The following is a 23,056-nucleotide window of genomic DNA, read 5'->3' on the forward strand; positions in this document are numbered from 1 at the left end:
ATTGCTTATCCAAGTGAGTGTTTCTCATCCGATCTTATTTGAAACCCACACGCATTAGAAGAGAAGAAATCAAGGTTTTTAGAGTATCCTTAATTGTGTTCCACCTTAACTGTCACTTACTAAATCAAGAACAAAATCATGTTTATATTTTCAAATTTAGTTTCCATTTATTTTCAAGTTTAATGGTAATGTTATATTTTTAAAAGTCAAGTGGCGCAAAGAAAGCGGAAAAGGAAGTCCGTCCAGAGCGGAAGTGGCTGTTTGGACCAATGGTTAGCGCAGAACACTGGGTGAGCGCGGAAATCAGTCACTGCGTTCAGACGATCTGTTCGCGGGAAAGAACAGCCACATTAACACAGAGAACTTGCACCAGTTAAGGTGCTAACCAATTCAGATACATATATTTTAGGATCATAAGATCGGCTCCCACTGAAGCACAAGCATGCTTTTCCGTTCAATAGTTGACAATTGCATCGGCAGACAAAGGCAGAATGGTAAGATAAAATTTGGGCTTTGAAAAGAGCATCAGAGTCATATGTTTAACAGAAGTGATAGTCGTTTATACTTTAAAAAAAGTAATTTTGTTATTTGATGATTTGTTAAGCGTCGAGTCAAGTGTAGGCTAAAAAAAAAGTTAAAAAAATAAACTGGTTTATTCTGCTTTATGGATTTATTCTCGCTCAATCTCCATATGAATCCACTAGCATTTAAAATTGACTAGCTACTTGTCTGCCGTCGTGCATTGGATGACTTACACGATTTCCCTACAACTTCAGTAAGTGAGTATGACAATGGATAACTGATTGGTTAAAGTTATGACATATAAATTTGGAGTTTCACATTAAGATTATATTTTCATTGATTTATTGGTAATTGACCTGTAACAAATTAGATGTACAAGTGATTTTGATTTACCACAGCCATTGGCAATGTAGTAGTTGACAAGTTTACTCAAAAAGTAACACCTTGAATTTTATATGTATTTCCATGCATTAATCTCTCCAGCGTTACCTGCACATCCCTGGACCAAGTACCCTCTGAGCTCCCTTCTCAAAGGCTACCAGTGTGTTTGCCATGATGAACACATCTCCTATGGGAACCTCGGCGACTCGGTGCCCCCATTTGGATTATCTTTCTCCTCCGGTAGCGCACATAATATTTATCATCATATGACTATAGGCGTGTTACCATAAATTTAACGCCTGTATCCATGTTCTCACAGCAAGGGAGATTCGGGATGTTCTGGCTGTGGCAAATGAAGAAGGAATTGTTAGGCTTTACAACACAGAGGGACGAGGAAACCTACTTCTGAAAGGTGCACCATGACACCTTTTGTGTAGCCCCAGCCACATCATTTTGGAATAGAAGAGGCTAACTGTGTGTATACTTGCAGAATGGCTGGCTCATGAGAATGCCGTCTTTGACATAGCATGGGTGCCAGGGGAGTCTCAATTGGTAAGCCGTTGTCCATAATATTCTTGTATGGCATGTCATAGTCTGTAAATACTTGGTTGGTTAATCACTGTATTTGTTCTTATACCATTCACTGTCAAACAATGTATAAACATTCCACACAAACGTTGTTTTTCTCTCATCTTTTATTGTCATGCATCCACCCTAGGTGACTGCTGCAGGCGACCAGATGGCCAGGTTGTGGGATGTGAAGTCAGGCGAGCTGTTAGGTAGCTTCAAGGGCCACCTCTGCAGCCTCAAATCTGTTGCATTCGCTTCAGAGGACAAAGGTATACCTTTTGAGTTTTCCAATGTTATTTTAAAGGTCCCATATTTTGGCTATTTAGTCATCCATAGAGAGACTCCCTAACATGTGCTTAGTATAAAAGTGTAAATTTCATTTAAAAAAAAGAAAAAAAACCCACCTTGGTTTTGTCATACGAGTGTCCAGAAAAAGCCCCTCTGGCAGCTACTTCTGTTTGACCCAGTTTTGTATCTGCTTTTTCCATATTTGGCTAAGACCGCCCCCCCCTTTCCTCTGATTGGTTGCCTCCATGTATAAGACCCACCGGTGAGAGCACACATTTATTATGTTGACAGCGCTGGCTCGTAGCAGAAAGGGAACGCGGAGCTCTTCGCTAGTGACGTAGATAAGCTTGAGAAATTTGTATGTCCTGATTTCAGGCCTTTCTGCAGAAAAACGTCTGAAACTCAGGAATGCCTGGACAATTTTAATTCATGTTTCACATGTTTACTGAGGCATCATGGAGCCAATATAATATCCCAAATACTAGAAAAAGTTGGTTTAGTAAAATTTGGGACCTTTAAGCATTTTTTTTTTAACCCAAATATTCAACTGTATTTAATTAAACTGCTCTGCATGATGGAGGATTTCCAGCATTTACATTTCCTTGATTAGCTAGGGTGAAAAAATATGGTTGACTAGTGGTTAGCACGTCCATCCAACAGTTCTGAGGTTGGGGATTCGAATCTGGGCTCCGGCCTTCCTGTGTGGAGTTTGCATGTTCTCCCCGTGTACTGCACTCTCCGGGTACTCTGTTAGGTTCATTGAAGATGCAAAATTGTACATAGGTGTGAATGGGACTGGTTGTTTGTCATTACATTATGTGCCCTGCGATTGACTGGCGACCAGTCCAGGGTCTGACCTGCCTCGTCCAAAGTCAAGTTGGAGTTGGCTCCAGCTCATCCGCAACCTTATAGAGGACAAGCGGTTTCGCAAATGGCTGAATAGATGTTTTGAAGTAAAAGAAGGGGTCTTTTTCTCACCCAAAAACTGTTGCGCCAATATCGACAGCACCTCTTTGCTTGTGGCCAAGTAGTGCGCTCCATTTTGCCTCAAACAAAGAACCAATTCAATTGACAGTATTTTTAATGGTCAATAAATTGACTCATTCATTATTATGCAGGTCCTTATTCAGATTCAATAGCAGAAATATTGATGAGATTATCTGTCTTCTCACAGCTGTGTTCTGTACCGGTGCAAGAGATGGAAATATTTTGGTGTGGGATACCAGATGCAGCAAAAAAGGTACAATTTAAATTTTTCTTTCATCATACTTTAACTTGAAAAGGAGAGAGTCGACAATAGGACGTGTCGTAATTTGTCTTTTTCTCAGATGGTTTCTACAAACCGATGAAACAAATCCAGGGTGCTCATAACAAAGCAGAGACAAACCCCCCATCTAAAACAAAGAAGAGAAGACTCAGCACCCGTGGCATGGCTCCCAGTGTTGTGAGTTTCCTCAACAAAGATTTGTTCAATTAGAGGCTTGTGTTGCAGGAATTCTGACCTTCACATGTTTTGTAGGACACCCAGCAGAGTGTCACTGTGGTTTTATTTCAAGATCAGCACACTCTCATTTCCTCGGGAGCAGTTGATGGGTGAGAACCACCCCCTCAAATGCTTACATAACATTCAACATTCTTTGTGAAATGACTTTCAGGTTAAACATGTTTATTTTACTATTCCTTAAAAGAGTTGTTAAAATGTGGGACCTGAGGAAAAACTACACTGCACACCATCACGATCCTGTAGCCCTGCAGACATACCCATATCCTGGTTCTTCAATGCGCATGCGTCTTGGTTAGTTTTGCACTTTTGACTATTGCTCACATAAACTTCTTTTTAAATCACAGGGAAAGTGATAGATAATGTATTATCTTGCTTTTGTTCCAGGTTATTCTGGGCTTGTCCTGGACTCCACAAGGTCTAACATCATGTGCAACTGTACCGATGATAACATTTACATGTTCAATGTCAGTGGGATAAAAACTACACCAGGTAAATCAACAACTACACTCACAATATGTATTTGTTAACAAAATAGGTGACTCCCAGTGACGATATTTTTTTTTAACCAGTACCGCTCACTAGATGGCGCTATAACTAAAAGTAGTACAGCAAGAGAAAACTGAGGACTTTTTTTTTCCCAATAGTTATTGCTGGTAAAACTTAATTTTATTATAGCGGAATTTTGAGGTTAACACTCTCGAATCTGCAATGAATAGAGTGACAGATAGACATTGATAATTTCGATATATTAAAATAAATGGGGGATATTAAATAATGCTGATCAACCTCCCATTTTGTTTGCAAATTTGAATCATTTTAGCCATAGGAAATTATGGAAATAATCCAGGGTCAAACTTTTGTTATCATGTAACTTTTAATAAATGTCCAAATTGTATTTGAAATACCTTTTTTTTTTTTTGACGGTCACACCTGTAAAAACAAATCATATTGTGAATATTAAGATATAAACACGAAAAACTAAAATATTAACATTAATAAAGGATGATGGCTTTATACAAGTGTTAAAAAAAGAAGCTAACCATTGTAAAACATTCGAACAACAGCACACTCTTTTATATTTTATAGCGAATGTAGACACACACGGTCACATTGGACAACAGCATTGAGGCCCTACTGGAGACCTGCTGCTTTGAATGAGAGAACACTTATTGACTATATTTGCCCCTTTTTCTATACCCACATTCATCTTTTAATATCCCTGGTTGAGGCTGGTCCATTTTTTGGAGGAAGTAATCAAAAACAGTTCATCTTTAAATGTTTGCTGACTTGAAGTCTCAGTTTGAGCTTTGAAGTTTTGTTCAAATCTAGTGGCATATTTTCCCCAAAATGTTGCTCAAATGCCAAATTGTACAACTTCAGGGACATTCGACTTAAGAAGATTCAATTGTGTCTTTGCAAGACTGACTTGTTATGAAATTCATTACAACACATGCAGTTTAAAAATAACTTCTTTTAACAGTTGCTGCGAAGGTTGCTAAATGATTTTGGCCTGCGATGGTGTTTATGACATTAATTCCAATGTTTTCTCCCACAGAGGCAATGTTCAATGGCCACCAAAACTCATCTTTTTACATCAAGTCCACAATTAGCCCAGATGACCAGTTCTTGGCCAGTGGTTCAAGTGACAATCACACATACATCTGGAAGGTAAATTTCATGATGTTGAAAAATAGAATGGTAGATTCTCCTTTATTTGCCATGATTATAAATGATCAGAATACCTGCATATACTTGTTCATTCCAGATCTCTGATCCCATGCTTCCTCCCATGACACTTCAAGGCCACAGTGAAGAAGTGACATCTGTTGCATGGTGCCCAACAGACTTCACGAAGGTGAGATGATGGTCTAGTATGATACTTTGTGTACTGTCGTATACTTGCAACCGTTCAAGCAAACCAGGTGGGCTTACAACTACATAAGATTGATTTACAGTGGTGCCTTGAGGTACGAGTGACCCGAATTAAGAGCTTTTTGAGATATAATCTGTCAATCAACCCATTTTATATCAATTGTTTATTTATTTTTTTTACTTTGACTTGTGACCTCATTTCACAACAAGCGGCCGTTTGGCAGATATAATTCGTAAATATTCTTCAAAAAAAGAGACTTGAAGTTTTTTTTTTCACTCTCAGATGAAAGTTACTGCTAAACTTAACAAGAAACAAGCTAAACAAACACAAAGAGAATTGTACGGCATATATTCTTTATCCTCTGTAAAGAATAACTAATATTCCTGCCATACTTCGAAGCCAAGAGAGGAGCTGAGTTTAGATTCAAATATATTCGTATGACTTTCTTATACTGCCCCCAGGTAGCCAGAGAGCACACACCAAAATCAGCTGTTGAAAGAGAAAGTGTGACAAAAACTTTTTAAATCTATTTGTTTATGCCATCACTGTCTTTTGTTTTATAAAGTACAATATATGTAGAGTGCTATTTTTTTTCATTAAAAAAAATTCATTTGGAAGCTGGAACTGATTAATGGCATTTCCATTCGTTTCAATTGGGAAAGATGATTTGAGATACAGTACGAGAGTTTTGCGTTACGAACATGGTCAAGGAATACATTGAACTCGTATCTCTAGGCACCACTGTACTTTTGTCTTTCTTTTTTAAAATTCTGTCTTCTCATTCCAGATTGCTTCCTGCTCTGATGACCACACTGTACGCATCTGGCGCCTTCATCGTGAAATGGACGGCGCACAGTCGTCAGTGGGAGAGGCCAATCTCGTTGGCTGGGCACGGCCTAAGAGTCCACACAGTAAGGACAATCTTTGTAACCGGTTGCGCTACGTTATTATTCAACTATATTAGTACATTAAAAACATCCCCGAACCTTGTAACACCATTCATCCATCAATTATTTATAGCTATCGCTATAGGTTCAAACTAAATGTTTTTTTTCTGGTGTCATTTTTGTGATTTTGCGCTTTGTCATATCTCATATTGTTTGCTAAATCTCAGTTTGATTCTGTTGTGTATCTAGAACCTTCAAACAACTCTGAGTCAACCCCTGCTAAGGACCAGAGAGCCGAGAGCATCGCAGGGCTGGCCTCTCCGCGTCTCGCTGCTTGTGCTCCGAATGTGGCTGCCTTGCCTCTACCCTCCAGCACTACATCACCTGTCCAGTCTCAGCGACCCAAAGCCTCTAATTGTCAAAGAACCCCACATTCCATCAAATCATGGCTATCCCCGAGACAAGGATCTCCAAACCAGAAAAGCCCTCTCCTGCGTAAGGTTCTGAGTCCGTGTCCACAGAGCCCGGAGGACTGCACCTCTCCTACGCCACCACGAGCCAAACGCAGGCTGGAGACTGCCAACAGTTCATCTGATGAATGTGAGGGCACAAAGCAGTGCGATTGTGTCTCAGAACTGTATCCTGTTGCCAAAAGGAACCGGGCCCAGTCAGGCATCTGCTGCCCAGCTCAGGAGGGTCTGCTACAGACAGACAATCATATTGAGGAAGGGAGAGCATCATCAAAACAGACTGGCAAAGAAAACTTCACCCCTCAAGTGACAGACTGGCTGTCAGTGATGGGCCAAAAGATGAGAGGAAGCTCAAGTAGCCCCCGAAGCCCCAGTGCTGCCAAGAAACAAGCAGGCAAGACGCCAACTTCACCGGTAAGAACAAGTGCATAAATGTCTTTTTTTTTTTTTTTTTAAGTTGTGCTTGTAGTCAAACAATACACTGAGGGTCCTTAATTAAACCTTAAAGAGATCCAATTTTTTGGTCTCGTCTTGAACATCATAATGTACTGTATAGCACCCATATACTGCTTGTTCTTATTGCCCTCATTGTCAACAAGCATGTTTTTGGGAGGAGTTGGAATACCAGCCCAACTATGAGGCAGACGTACGTGCTCACCACTATTCCCCACCGTGCTGCTTATAATGCATATAACTTGTCATCACCGACTGAGTGTCAATTTAAAAAAAGAAAAAGATCCAATTCTATAGTACCCTAACACTTTTTAATATTTATTGTTGAGTTACATGTTAAACTTAAAGTATTTTTGTTGACTGAGTCATAAGGGAGGAGTTAAAAGGCACATGATTGGTCTATGCATTTCCTGGATGGCTGCAACCACTACCACGAATCCCTGCAAAGTTGCACTGAGTAAATTACAAACATTAGTCCAAATAAGATAAGATAAGATAAGACTGGGTTTGTATAGTAAGGTCAGGGATCTGGACCAGACTCAGCTGTTTAATGACCTACTGTATAAACTGCAGACTTCCATGACACAGTAGCTTAATTAGCACGTAATAAGAGACAAGAGAGAGCCATTTCTTTTGGTTGTTTCCTGCTGTTAACGCCGGCCATCACGAGTCAGGCATTCGGAATATGTTGCCAGTCGAGAAAATCGCGCTCTGCTTTTGCCACTTCACCGAGAGTCACAATTCTGAAATAAATAGAAATTTGTAGGCCATGAGGTAAACTATGACTGAAATGAAAACTGTAGTGTAACCCTTTTCTCTAATCTACTTTTTCAGACTTTGAGCTCGCCACAGAACATGAAAAAAATCTCCTCCTATTTCACAAGGAGACCCACAGAGTGACCTACGGAGACTCTTTAGAATCCATTAGTTTCTGTTTGAGATGCTGTATTAAAAGGTGATTTTAACAGGAGACTACAAACTGCTTTGTACTGTAACATCTGTACTGTACTGTAACATCACTCATTCGTTTAACTTGATATGTTTATACACATCTAGAATGTGGCACAACTTTTGACCGTTTCATATTTATTGGGACGTAGTTTGGGAGTGCCCCATAAACCTTTATGATGCTGTTCAGAGTGTCGGATTGACAAGTTTATGGTGGAATTTTTGCTGAGTAATTCTTTTACTGGGACAAGCTATATTTATGATCTGCTTTTGACACGACTTAGTCCATTTTATGAAGTAGTTGATGCAAAAACATTTAGACTTTTGAGATCTGAGTAAAAGATCTGTCCCATGAAGTGTAAAAGTTAAATTACCAGTATTATTCACTGTCTTGGAGCCCTTTTATGAACATGTGTAATTATTCCTTGCTGCACATCAGCTTTTATCTGCTCAGCATTTTTTTTGTGTATTTTTTTTGTTGTTCTCGAGCAAATACTCCAGTTGTTATGTACAAAACAGCAAGTGATTGTTGCATGGTGTGTTTGTGACCCACAGTTGAGTGGGCAGATTTTTATGAAGATTAAAATATTTTAAAAACTGTAAATGGTGTTCCTGGCTTCATATTTTCAGTCAGATTTTATGTTCCAACCTATTAACAACCCACATGGGTAGCAGTGATATTTTGTTAGAATTAAGCTGTAGTCCTCATGATATAACATATTTGGAATGTCAAGGTGTCAGCAGATCCTTCAACTTGAGTTCCCAAAAATAACCCCTTAATTGTCCTTAAGAAATAACGGCAATCAACTGTTAAAACATTTTTTTTAAAACTTTAATATCAGAAATATTGTGGCAGAACCTTTAAAAAAATGTGAGCAAATATAAAAAAAGGTGTTAAATCTGGTTTCCTTAAACTTGCAACACAATTTTTCAAAATAAAATCCTTAAAATTTCTATTTAAATGCCGTAATAATAGACTAACACCATCCATCCATTTTCTTCCGCTTATCCGAGGTCAGGTCGCGGGGGCAGTAGCTTTAGCAGGGAAGCTCAGACTTCCCTCTCCCCAGCCACTTCCTCCAGCTCTTCCGAGGGGATCCCGAGGCGTTCCCAGGCAAGCCGAGAGACGTAGTCTCTGCAGCGTGTCCTGGGGCGTCCCCGGCGTCTCCTCCCGGTAGGACATGCCCGGAACACCTCACCACGGTCTCAGATTTGGAGGTGCTGATTCTCATCCCAGCTGCTTCACACTCAGCTGCGAACCGCTCCAGTGAGAGTTGGAGGATGGTCGATCACAATTTCCTCAAAGCTGTCCGGAAGTCGTTCTCCACGGCCTCACGAACTCCTCCCACGCCCGAGTTTTTGCCTCAGCGAGCACCAAAGTTGCATTCCGCTCCCTCAGGAGTCCCACAGGCCAAAAAGGCCCGATAGGACTCCTTCTTCAGCTTGACGAGATTCCTCACCGCTGGTGTTCACCAATGGGTTCGGGGATTGCCGCCACGACAGGCACCGACCACCTTACGGCCACAGCTGCGGGCGGCCGCCTCAGCAATGGAGGCACGGAACTTCTCAACCTCACACACCAGCTCGGGCTCCTTCCCTGCCAGAGAGGTGACATTCCACTTCCCTAGAGCCAGTTTCTGTAGCCGGGGATCGGATCGCCAAGGTCCCCGCCTTCAGCCACTGCCCAGCTCACACTGCACCTGACCCCTATGGCCCCTCCCACAGATGGTGAGCCCATGGGAAGGGGGACCCATGTTATCCTTTCGGGCTGTAAGAAGGCCCCATGGGTGCAGGCCCGGCCACCAGGCGCTCGCCTTCGAGCCCCACCTCCAGGCCTGGCTCCAGAGGGGGACCCCGGTGACCAGTGTCCAGGCAACGGAAACCTAAATCCATTAAGTTTATTTGTCATAGGGGGTTTTGGAGCCGTGCTTTGTCTGGTCCCTCACCTAGGACCTGTTTGGCATGGGTGACCCTACCAGTGGCGTGAAAAACCCAGACATCTTAGCTCCTAGGATCATTGGGATACACAAACCCCTCCACCATGATAAGGTGACGACTCAAGGCTCAACAATATGAAATAAGTTGAAGAGATAATGTACTGTATACTGGGGCTTCAGACACAAGTTTCATTTGTTTTTACGTGTAACGTGTTAGGGCAGCTCGTTCTACTATTCAATTGGTTAAAAAGTTTCCTGGTTTATACAATCTCTTTCATGATTGGTTGTTGGAGATGTCAATCAAGAATCTGTCGGGCAATGCAGCCTACGTAACGTTACTAATATAAACCCTTTTAAATTATTTTTTCAAACTAAAATTTTAATTAAATTATAATAGTTTAACATATTTTAAGATTATTTGAATCTAATGTCTATTTGCTACATCTGAAAATTACCGTGCCTGTATTTGTTTTCACGTGTCACGTGTTAGGGGCCGCTCGTTTTTCTATTCTACTGGTTAAAAAAGTTTCCTGTTTTGTACAATCACATCCGTGATTGGTTGCTGGAGACATCAGTCATGAACCCGTTAAGCAATGCAGTGAGTCTACCTAACAGTACTGTAGGTCGAAACACAACGACACAGCGGTGCTGCTGGGGTTGTTTATGGCTGCCGACTCGTTGCGGGCGTTTGACAATTTGACACATCGAAGAAAATATTTCGCATTAGCGGGAGGTGTCGAAAGGTAATCACAATCTTCATTTCGGTAGGGGACGTAAGTAAGACCGTGTGGCACCACTGGGCACGCGGCTAACTTTTAAGCGTTCAAGGCGTAGAGGGAATTTGAACTTCATCGACCGCGAGTGAAAATACTCAGCAGCAAAAGCGGCCTGTGAACACTCATTTTCTTTTTCCTCTTGTGTGAAGAGCCACACGGCTTACATGGAGCTACTACTTTTTTCGCCTTGGATCTCGATCGTGGAGGAATCTGTAGTACAGTATCCACCAAAGTCGGCTATGCTAACAAGCAAGGCAAGCTAGGTGCCTGTTAGCTACAGTGGTCGTACATTCACGCCTCTCGCCAACTTTACCGCTGGAATGCAATTGGATTTGTAGGGTATAGGTCGCTATTTTATAACTATTTAAACGAAATTACGCACCGAGAAAATCCACGACCATTTTTTTCCACACCCGAGTGACTTGTTGGCTGCTCTAAAGGGGCTATGTGGAGTTTGGTTATTTTTGTTTGCCTGTCGGAGATAGTTTCCAGAAAACAGCAACCTGAACATAAGATGCCGCGTCCTCAACACCGACACAGAATGTCGGAACACGCTGAGTAAGGTCGCAGTTTTTTGACAGGAGGCGAGCGTCAAGTTGCGCAGGTTGCTCCACATTTTTGTGCGGATGCGAACCCTTGGGGGGAGGGGGGAGAAACACTGAGGAGAAGACCTTGTTTTTGCGAATCTGATAAGGAGCGCTACGCCGGTCGTCCTCAGGCTGTTGTCGCCACCCGCATCAAAATGTCGGCCATCTCTGCATCAGAGAAAGTGGACGGATTTACGAGAAAGTCTGTTAGGAAGGCGCAGAAACAGAGAAAATCTCCAAGCTCGTCTCAATACAGGACTCAGATCGCCCCGGTGGAGCTTTCGACGCTGCCTCAGCTCAAAGGTAAGAGGATGATGATGAGGTCTGGTGGGTGATTTAAATAGGCCATCACAGTAACACGTGTTATGCCTACTGCTATGAATCACACCTTGATCACTATTTATTCAACCAAGTGTCTGAAACCGAACGTGTAACTTTGCAGTGAGTTTGCACAAATACTAATTCAAGATGGCAAGCCTTCTAAAAGAAGACTAGGACCACCTGTTGCTTTGGATTTGTCAGATCTAGCTGTGTAGTGCAGTGTTTTGTTGAGTCAAGGGACACATTTTACATCAAGAGAAATCTCAGGCACACCTTCTATCAAAAATGTCAATTAGTTAGGTAGTACTTAATTGTACTTCCTGCAGTGTAGTGGAAGAGCATTTAATTGCTCCTCCTGTCACTATGGCCCTCATGATGCAATTGTAACCAGATGTTTACATCCACTATATATAAAAACAATTTTTTTCTCAGTCTGACATGAAATCAGACAAAACCTTTCCTATTTTAGGTCAATTAGGCGTACCAAAATTATTTCTATTTGCTAAATGCCAGAATTATGACAGAATGATTTAAAAAAATATATTTTTTTTATAACTTTCTTTAAAGTCAAAGGTTTACTCACTCATATGTTGCTCCAAAACCTGTATATACTTTTCAGCATTAATGGTGCCTTCACAGATGTGTACGTTACCCATGCTGTTGGCACTAACACAGCCCCATACCATCACAGATGCTGGCTTTTGAACTTTGCGTCCATAACAGTCCGGATGGTTCTTTTCCTCTTTGGTCCGGAGGACACGATGTCCACAATTTCCAAAAACAATTTGAAATGTGGACTTTGTGGACCACAGAACACTTTTCCACTTTGCATCAGTGCATCTTAGATGAGCTCGTGCCCAGAGAAGACGGCGGCGTTTCTGGGTCTTATTAATAAATGGCTTTTGCTTTGCATAGTAGAGTTTCAAGTTGCACTTACGTATGTAGCGTCAAACTGTATTTACCGACATTGGTATTTACAGACAAGTGTTCCAGAGCCCATGTGACGATATCCTTTACACATTGATCTCTGTTTTTGATGCAGTGCCGCCTGAGGAATCGAAGGTCAAGGAGCATTCAATCTTGGTTTTCGGCCTTGCCGCTTACATGCAGTGATTTCTCCAGATTGTCTGAACCTTTTGATGATATTATGGACCGTAGATGATGAAATCCCTAAATTCCTTGCAATTGTACGTTGCGGAACGATTTTATCACGCACTTGTTCACAAAGAGGTGAACCTCGCCCCATCTTTGCTTGTGAATGACTGAGCAATTCAGGGAAGCTCCTTTTATACTCAATCAATCATGGCACCCACCTGCTCCCAATTAGCCTGTTCACCTGTGGGATGTTCCAAACAGGTTTCTCAGTCTTTTTGCCACCTGTCCCAGCTTTTTTTGGAATGTGTTGCAGCCATAAAATTCAAAGTTAATGATTATTTGCTAAAAACAAAAAAGTCTATCATTTTGAACATTAAATATCTTGTCTTTGTAGTGTATTCAATTAAATATAGGTGGAACATGATTTGCAAACCATTGTATTCTGTTTTTATTTATGTATAACACAACGTCCCAACTTCATTGGAATTGGGGTTGTATATGGCCTCCTTCAAACCATCTGTCTTCCTTGTCGTGAATCTGAGTTTAAATTTTTGAATTGAACTACCTAACTAAATTTAGGTTTCAACACTATTCTAATTGATTGAGCTGTACCTGTATATGGCTCACCTATGACCCGCACCACTGCTCTGAGGGTAGCTTCGTGTAGGAAAATAAACAAGCACCAAGTGAAAAGTAACAATACGGGTCAGTCAGCGGACCATGCTGTATAATGTTGATGACGGTGCTGTTTCATAGGGATAAGATGTTTTGTCAGCTTTAAAATCATTGTAGCATTGCTACTTGTTTATCGGTAGATGCACAATGCTACCTCACTGAAAATCTCCAAATGTCATACAATTCAGAACATGACCCAAAATCTGGGGTAAAATAAAAAAAAGTCAAAGAAACATCAACTGGAACTAGCATCATAGTATTAACTTCACCTGTTTGGCTTTTCTTAGTTTGTTTTGGAGTGTCCAAAGAGAGGACATTAAAAAAAAAAGATTATACACTGAAATTTACATGAACTAAGAAGTAGTAGTTCAGCATCATGCTAGCCAGATGATTTGGTGTTGAGCCATGAGTTGATCACGACGCAGGCTGCAGGGTGGAAGTTGTAGCTAGCTTGAACCTCAAACTTGGGCTTGCAACACAAAGCAATGGTTGACTAAGGGATTGCCCGTACCTAGGAAAAATCATAATCAAGGTACCACTGTATTGCCTTTCTGTACAATAGCGCTACAAACAAATCAGTTGTGATTCCATGGAAAAAAATGAATCCTGAATCAGAAATTTCACATCTGAATCAAAATGAATGAAAAATAACTAGACTTTACACCGATCAGGCCGAGAATTAGGATTTTATGCTGATCGGCTTTGGATCAATTACGTCATTGATCGGCTCCACCAAAGACATTAACTCCGCATCGCCATAGTGCACAGTATATTTGAATCCAAAAGTTAGTTTATTTTTAGCCTTGTCGCGTGTCTTTTGATGTAGTACTGTAAATATCTGATGGCCAATGAAGTTATTTAAAAAAAAATAAAATTAAAAAACACACGTTGGCGGTGTGGGACAGACAACACGTAATGCCTTCAGACTACAAGACATTTGCTCTTTCAGGATTGCACTATGTCAGACTACTGCAATAAAAATTCCAATACGACCGCATCCCGTTTTTTACGATCATTGGGGTCTATCTTGTCAACTCAAATGCGACCGGCTACACTCATTACACCGACAACAAGAGTGGATCGTGCCGACTGTATTCTAAGGACAAAATGGGGAAAAACGTGTGTTGGTGTCACCGATACTCAGGACAGGAGAGGACGTTCGTTTAAGGCTTGCTTGAGGTATGTTCACATACTTTTAATACGATACGGCTCGCAAGCAGGCAACAAAAACGTTATGTAGCCTAGCAAGCTACTGCTAGCACTGACGGTTGTACGTAAACATGCCGCCGTTCTGTCGAATCATGTTCTAAATTTTCGGTGTGGGTGAAGTAATTTAATTACAATAAAGTAATTTAATTACAGTAAGTTAGCGCCCATAATTTCTGTCATGTTATAATGTTGGTTTGACCTGACTGATTAGAATGCACGATCTGACGAGAGCAGTGATTTCCAACCTTTATGGAGCCAAGGAACATATTTTACAATTGAAAAATCTCACGGCACACCAACGAACAAATATGTCACAAAAAGTGGATGCATTAATTACTGTATTTACTTCCTGCCATCTAATAGAAGACCATTCTTTTGTTCTGTCTGTCACTATGCCTCACTGGCATAAATAGAAGAACAAAGATACATTATTTATTGTAAATATAATTTTTTGACCAATTAAGTACACAAGTATATACAGTAAATGAACAAGTCATTTAAATAGACACATTCCTCCATCTTGTGATTGGATAGGCCCCAAAAATCCTGATCGTGAAAAGCCTAAAAATAACATACTACATACTTAATTCTGACAAAAGTTGCAATGTATTTGCTGCATTTCTGTTATTTTCAGCTGCGGCCATTTTGACGTACTGCACATGCGCATATGCACAGTTGTACAGTTAGCTACCATAGGATCCTGGTTAAAGTAAGCCATTTTAAACTAAAATGAAGCGTTTCGTTGCCAAAACGCTCCAGCCAAAATGCGTCTTTCTGATGTTGGGACAAAATCTGTCCCCCCACCATCCCCCTGCCAAAAAAAAAAAAAAGATGCAACCATGACGTAAACAGGGGGCTATAGATAGTTTTCAAATAATCAAATTTGATTTTTCATTTGTTGGACAATGGCCTGTCTTCATTTCGGAATAGTACAAGGAGTAAGGATTCCATTCTGATTCGCTAGTCTTTCATTACTGTCAATGCGAATAGCAAATGGGGATTTAGAGGGCGAGTTCGAACCCAACTGTACAGCAGCACTACAATTGCTTAATACATACTTACTTACTTCATTTATCTTCCTTCAGGTGCAGTTAACATGCATTGCGCCATGTAATAGAACTTACAGTCCAAGACTATGATTTTTATGTTCATTGACTTAAGTTCAGGCAGTATGGTGACCTATTGGTTAGCAAGTCTGCCCACAGTTCTTGTGTGGAGTTTGCATATTCTGTCCGTGCTTGCGTAGGTTTTTTCTTTGAATACTCCTGCTCTTCCCACTTTCCAAAAACATGTGTGGTAGGTTAATCAAAGACTGTACATTGTCTGTAGATGTGACTGTCAACATTGAATGGTTGTTTGTACATATGTGCCCTGCGATGGTCCTGCGACCACTCCAAAGTGTCTCCCGCCTCTCGCCTAAATCACCTGGGATAGGCTCCACCTCACCAGGGACCCTACTGATGATAAGCAGTATAGAAAATGACTGGATGACCTTGTTGTTACTGTGTTTGTGTTAGTATTGCTGTATCTGCATGCTGCAGGACTAACAAGACTTTCAATCAATTCAATTCAATCAATGCAAACATCAAGCTTTTACACACTGGGGCTACAGTCTTGTTGACTATATTGTAACATTACAGTGACAGAAAAAATTTTTTAGACATGTTTTGGGTCCTTAATGACATACTATGAAGATTCCTCAACCTCCCTGCGGTTGTAGTGCACAGAGCTCCCGTCGTGTGTTAGACACTGAAAAGATGAGTCACTCAGAGACCATCATTGTTGCCGTGGCAACCAGAAACCTTGAAAGCAGACTACGGAAAAGGTTTATATTCTAAATACAGCTTTCTTAATTTAGGTTAATATTTCTGTCGCTTTGCTTTTTTTAGCCAAACTTTGATTTCGAACTCAAAACTTCAGCTTACACCAGAATGTGGTGATTAATATGCTGAGAGGGTCACCGAAATTTATAATAATTAAATTTAATTCCATGACTGTCATTAATTGCCACACCTATACTATGTGACGTGATGAAGTAAATCCATGCTTTGACCACAAATATTATAAAGTACATAAGAGAATTGGGATGTCCCGATCCAACTTTTTCACTTCTGATAATGCAGCCTTGAGTTTTGGCCAATGCCGATATTGGTCCGATCCGATTTCAGCAATAGTCATACATATTTCATGTATTTTGTAGTATGGAATTTTAGAAAAGGATTTATCAAGTGATATTACTCAAACGGAGAACAATAATCAGCAACAGTACGTATGAGAAAAACCCAAACCATTTATTATTAACCAACGGGTTACATAAAGCAACTGCTGTGGACGTCTTGACCTCTGATGGGCAGTGTGGAGCACACAATGAGATGCACACTTGCAGTAACAAAGAAAGTAGAAGTCACGATCGAATATTATTATAACTCGATTTTCAGAGTTTGAACAATATATGCCAGAGAGTATTGTTATATTGCCTGTTTGTATGTATTTATATAGCATTAGTCAATGCAACAATTCAATGGTATTTTTCATTCGTGTGTTAGCTTTGAGCTCGCGATTTTTGTGAAGAGAGAGAAAGAAACTTAAGTCTGATGTATTTGAACATTCAACAGGTATAATTCTTTTGCTGTTTAGTTTTACAGTGAACTTCAACTGGAGTGTCAATAAACGGCTTTAAGCAAGCAACATTCACTCTTACTCCTTGCTACTATGTGAGCAACTTAGCAACCTGTTGTTGTGATCACGTGGGCCTCTGCATGCCGTCCAGGCACTGCTCGACAGAAGTGCTGGAGCGGAGCATGAAATGGACTGCTTGTATAAGAGTTGTAAAATCACAGATTTTACATCAAGTACAATTCGATCTGATCCTTGGCTTTATTTTTACATTTTTTTTTTTTTTTTTTTTTTTTGCTGACATCTGACCAATTTCCGATCTCAAAGATCAGATCAGGACACCCCTACATGAGAACATGCATTTGTACTGACAATTTATTCAAAGCACTTTTACTTTGTTGGGCCATTGATTGTAATATCAATCAATGGCCCAAATATTATTTTTCCGTTATGTCTGCCAGCAGATGATCAGTCAATAAATATTGTCAAGTAAAGTGACTGCATTGCTCAGCAGCAGTATTAATGTTCTATAATGTAAGTCATAATGATGAATGGCAGGCTCCCCTTTGCCCCGACTGTGTTTTGAACAGACTTGCTTCCTTAACTGTGTTGGTGGAAGATGTTTTGTGGGAAGCTGTAAATGCCTGCATTTGTGTAGCTTTCCTCTCACACACCCACAGCTGCTCTAAACAAACGATTTGATTGGGCTAGGTATTAGCGACCAGAATAGCTGCCAGAAAGCTGTGCAGACTCAATTAAGAGTACCATACATCCCCCCCAACTTTTTCGTTGGTTAAAATGTGTTTGTTCAAGTAATCTAAAAATTGGCCTTGTCCATATAGTAAAACCATCTGCTTCCGCCTATTGAGGATCACTGCAATTGTCTAATTCACATGATGATGTAGCATCAGAAATGTTTACAGCACCTACGTTATTTTTAAGGCCTCCCCACACCGAGGGACGTGGCTGAATGCGACTGAACAATTGCGAATAAATTACAGTCGGTGACTCACACCCACACACCTGGCGATTGAGCCTCGCCACAGATATCAACTTGCATTTTGAGGTTCCATAATGTACTGTACTGTATTATTTTTTTATTGAACCACAAACAATATAGCACGATTGTCAAGGAATATGCAGATTGCTCTGGCTGCTAGAGCTATATTATAATTATACAAAGAAAGGAAATGAGTGAGAAATGGAGAGAGTGTGGATATTTCAGAAGCTCTTGGCAATGATAGCCCCATTCATTGATTGCACTTGTGCGTTTCAGTGACTCTCCGCGATTGGCATTTTAGTCACCGGTACATATGAAATTATAAATATAGTTGTAAAACACAATATACATAATACTGTATATACTGTTCATCTCTGACGTTGCAATGCCATTTATCTGCAATTAAAATTTTGTAATGTGGCAAAGTAGTTTCAAATGGTGGGCGACTCATGAACAGTAGTTGCGTGACAGTTCAATCGCGTATGGCCGCTTCGTGTGTGGTCATCCTAGAAGCATTCATTAGGTCTTATGTCTTTATGTCTCAAAAGCGTTCTTTGTCAATTGACTGTCTGTTGTCGTACTAGAGCGGCTCCAACTACCGGAGACAAATTGCTTGTTTTTTTAACATACTTGGCAAATAAAGATGATTCTGATTCTGAGGTAGAAAGGACTGTCGGGGTATGTATGTACCTGTGTGCATGCACTGTGCTTTTGTTTTCCTCCAATCCTAATTAGTGTCGGCTGACAATTGACCTTGATTTTTTTTTTTTTTTCCCCTCTCCTTCACTGTTTTTTTTCTTATAGACTCATAAAGTTAGGCTTTTAAGCAGTGCTTACTGTAAATGTCAAGGACGAGGCACACTCCTTCTCCTCTGTGCCAGTACAGAAGAACTTGGTTTTCATCTTAGTTGCTCTACTCATCCTGTAAATAAAAATAAGTGCTGGCAGCTTGAAAGGAGCAGTGTCAATTTGCCCTCATGAGACCGTTTAGGATTATGTGAACCCAGATCACGACGTGTTAAGCTCTATCAGCAAAGACTGTTATAGGAATGTGCTTGAGACCTAGCCTGACAAGTTTTTTCTTGATCATACTAATTGGAAGCCACCTATATTTTTGTTGCACAGAGAAGCAGATCACACACATGCAAGCATGCAAGAAGAAATGTCAAAGTGAAGGGGTATGCAAATGTTGCTGCGGCCTTCACCTCAGGTTATGTGTTGCCATTTGTTTTGGACTTGTACCTTGAGCCTCCAATTCCAAATGCAAAGTCCTTAAGGGATCAGTTACTGCTGCCTGCCCTGTGTTCAAGCATCCGATCCCCATTACCTAAATGCTCAATTGACCAGATATGTCCTACTTACATCTGTATCAAGAATGCAAAAGCTGCATAGCAACTGTACTGTGCCTTGGTGATATTATTGTTCATTGTGCAACAGTTTTCATAGCTCAACGGTATAAAATCAAAAGTAGAATTAATTATATTAATTTAATAATATTTTTCTTAGACTACTTTCACTGTATTCTGCTCTTTCAAGGAATAATGGAAAAATAATATTTGGTACCCCACACTTGCCAATCAATGGCCCAACAGAGTATAAGTGCTTTGAATAAATTGTCAGAACCAACGCGTGTTCTCTTGTAGGTGTGTCCTGATCCGATCTTTGTGATCGGAAAGTGGTCCGATGTCAGCAAAAAAGGATCAGATGGAATCGGACATGATTATGATTTTTGGGACATATTAGCGAGTCTAAATAAATAGCTCACCGATCTGATCACAAGATAATGTATTGTACTGTATATGTCCGTCACATAGGCACGTCACTTAGCCAGCCTGCTAGAGCACACTGTCGTATATAGTTTACTATTTATATCTATGGTTATAACGTTACATCAATCATATAACCTGTGTGCTAAGGCTAATGACATCGCCATCGTTAGCCTTAAGCTAATGTTAAAGTTTACAGCTAATGTTAAAGTTTACAGTTTACAGCTATAAGCTCACTAACATTGATGTTAATATTAGCAGGTAACTAGCCAAATAGCTTACAGAGATGATTCTGCGTCTTCGTCAGAAATTGATCGGCCAGAACGTGTTTCCTTTTTATATGCTTGTGCATCAGTGTCATGCTGCTGTGAAAGGCAAGTTCTGTCTCGAAGTTTTTGCCTCACATTCTTCTTTAGTTTAGTTGATACTGTTTAATGACTCATTTGCTGCTGCACTGAGCACAGATGAATGGCATGGAAAGATTTATTTTCCTTTTCCTTTTGATACAGCTTTTGAGTTGGCTCTCATTAGAGGTGCAACAATTGATTAATTGATAACTAATCAATTGTCAAATTATTCGACAAATATTTTGAGAATCAATTAATCGTTTCGAGCCATTGTTAAACTTACGGGTAAAATTGTCCAAATCCTCCGAATTGAGTCTCTCAACAGTGAATATTCTCTTGCCCTCCATGAAAAGCAGGAAAACAATGATTAACATTTTTGCCTATTTTTTAACATTTACGGACCAAACCAATAACTATCAGTCAGTTCAGTTCAATATATTACAAAAATAATCTCTATTTGCAGCTGTAGTTCAAGTATCCTGTCATTGACTGGTAGTCGAACTTGAAGCAGCCTCAGAAGTGCATATAAAACTAGTAGCCCTTCGCATTAATCAGTACCCAAGAAGTAGCTCTGTTTTAAAAGGCTGGTGAGTGCATCACCTCCTCTCGTGTGATATTGCTTATTTGTTGTTTATTAGTTTTTGAAAACATTAAACAGTACCAAATAAACAACAATAAGAAGTTAATAAACACTACCGGTAATCAAAAACAATTTTTTTTGCAATAAACTTTAACACAAAATACATTTTTATCAAATTAATCGATTAAATAATCAATAGAATAATTGATTCTAAAAATATTCAATTAGTGGCAGCCCTATATGTCATTAGATTATGCCAGAGGGGAATAATGTTATGATTGGTCGGGGTATAGCCAATGCTATACTTAGAACTTGATGTGGCATACTCTTGAAATTCCATTTTGTATCTACTCTAGAAAGCCATTCATCTGCTTTTGCACTTTGTCTGACTGACCCTTTAACCTGCTTTAATCACAGACTGTACCAGCATGCTTACAATGTGCACACTGTACATGTGAAGAGTCTTTTATCACCTGCTATAACTGCAAAAACATCCCGTCTTACCGGTACAGCAAGTTTTTGATGTCCAATTGTAGTATCGTTTAGTTTTTTTATCGCTATTATTTTCCAAAATAAATCATAAATGTGGATTAGGGATTGACATTAGGGATTTTAGTATGTAGCAGTAGTGATTAAATGTAGAGCAAGTCACTTTATGGTAACACAGAGCACCACTGTCACTGTACGACCTTACAGTGAGGGCTACAATTTGCTCTTTGGCTTCATACTAACTTGTTGATCACACTGAAGTGTTTTACATTTGGCATTTTGTGGCAGTTAGTTTGTATTTGTCAAACTAGAAAAAAAACAGAGGGCTGAAGAAAAAGTTATAGTGTCAGAAAATTGAATTGTTTTAGAGGGCCAGCACTAGTTACTGGACCACATGGGGACTGTCCAATATCAAATTGTTAAAAATATTAAATTGACCAAATTTGGATATGAGGTTTCTGCTTGACACCGATGATATAGAAGAGCAACCCAAACATTGTTTCGAAGCCTGAAAAAACCCACAAAATAGCATATTGAATCATTGTAGTCATCTTTGTGCGAGACCAAAACTGTTTGTTCAGAGGTCACCTGACCAGGATACTCAGTTTGTTTTGGTTTCACTCTGCTAGCTTAGTTCTATGAAATGTTGATGGATGCTAAAGGGGCAGCTATTAATGTCAATGAGTTTTTACACTGTGGGTTTAGGTTTCCTTAAGTGTGATACAAATATGTTTGTTGTTATCTTACTGTGGATAATGTTTCTACCATCATGGTAACTACTTACTTTGTGTTCATAGTACAAACTGGTTCTTATAGTTGTGCCAAACACAACTCAGAACAGTCTTTTTCCAATGCTCCCACAAAGCATGCCGTGTAAATTTACACTACAGTCTTCAGTTTGTTAGTCAATTTCAGTAAAAAGGTGTTGGGTATGAATATAAGATGGTGTTAAATTACCCAAAACAGTATAGCGGAACCTCCAAATTCAAAAACAATCTGTTCTGTGACGCTAGTTGTCTCGCATTTGTATTGTTTGAAGAACAACCTTTCCTATAAGGAAATAATGTTAATACATTTGTTCCAGACTCAAACTGCTGCCAATGTCAAAATGTTATTAACACTTCAGGCAAAATGTTTTAAGTTACATATACAAGTATCAAATGAATTTAACCACAGAAAAATAATACTAAATGAAAATCAAAACCGTAAAACTACTCACTCACCCTTGGGAGTCAACTAACAGAGAGAAAATAGGAATGTGTTTGCATGTGCTTTATTGATATTGGTGACGTTAATGTGACCTACTTTTCCAGAAATGTTGGTTCCTTTTTTTTTTTTTTTTAAATTGGTTTTATTTTTATTTATTTATTTTTTATTTTTTTGCATGTCTCTGTGTTGTAACAGCAACAGCCACAGTGCTACAAATGCACCATGGGTGTATTGAATATCTGTTTCCCATGGGGGTTGACCTCTGCTGCAATGTGTTACCGAAACACGGGATGCTAAAATGGAAAATTGTTGCATAACATAGCCTCGTTTCTCTTGCAGTACTTTTGCTAACACTGTTTTGCCAATATGCAGCATGTTTTAATAATAATAATTGTTATTAATAATAATAATAACAGCGTCACTGGTGTGCAGTAATTGAATATAATGTGCAGAAACCTTGTTTTTTTAATTTGGATGGATGGATGGATGGATGCTTTAACCAACACTTTTACAAAGAAGAAGAAAAATCTTCATTTTCATAAATGCATACATA

At 39.7% G+C, this 23,056-nt stretch overlaps 2 protein-coding genes across 2 annotated transcripts in view; both read left to right on the forward strand.

The window, feature by feature from the left end:
• Positions 1-442: 442 nt before the first annotated feature.
• Positions 443-7,990, forward strand: dtl (denticleless E3 ubiquitin protein ligase homolog (Drosophila)). The gene is made up of 15 exons (XM_061704620.1): positions 443-494; positions 1,006-1,143; positions 1,223-1,315; positions 1,394-1,455; positions 1,622-1,742; positions 2,936-3,001; positions 3,090-3,205; positions 3,281-3,354; positions 3,450-3,556; positions 3,650-3,754; positions 4,821-4,933; positions 5,031-5,120; positions 5,926-6,049; positions 6,275-6,909; positions 7,783-7,990. Exons 1-15 carry the CDS (start codon positions 443-445, stop codon positions 7,846-7,848), a joined length of 1,962 nt encoding a protein of 653 aa, XP_061560604.1. The 3' UTR covers positions 7,849-7,990.
• A 2,434-nt stretch (positions 7,991-10,424) lies between these two features.
• The window catches only part of ppp2r5a (protein phosphatase 2, regulatory subunit B', alpha isoform), a 28,501-nt gene continuing 15,869 nt past the window's right edge, over positions 10,425-23,056 (forward strand). The window contains exon 1 of the mRNA XM_061704042.1: positions 10,425-11,499. Within this exon, the coding sequence (XP_061560026.1) occupies positions 11,352-11,499 (148 nt within the window). The 5' untranslated portion in view covers positions 10,425-11,351. The remainder of the gene's footprint in view (positions 11,500-23,056) is intronic.

Source organism: Phycodurus eques, chromosome 18 (assembly GCF_024500275.1).
Source record: "Phycodurus eques isolate BA_2022a chromosome 18, UOR_Pequ_1.1, whole genome shotgun sequence".
In the NCBI taxonomy this organism is placed as follows: domain Eukaryota; kingdom Metazoa; phylum Chordata; class Actinopteri; order Syngnathiformes; family Syngnathidae; genus Phycodurus; species Phycodurus eques.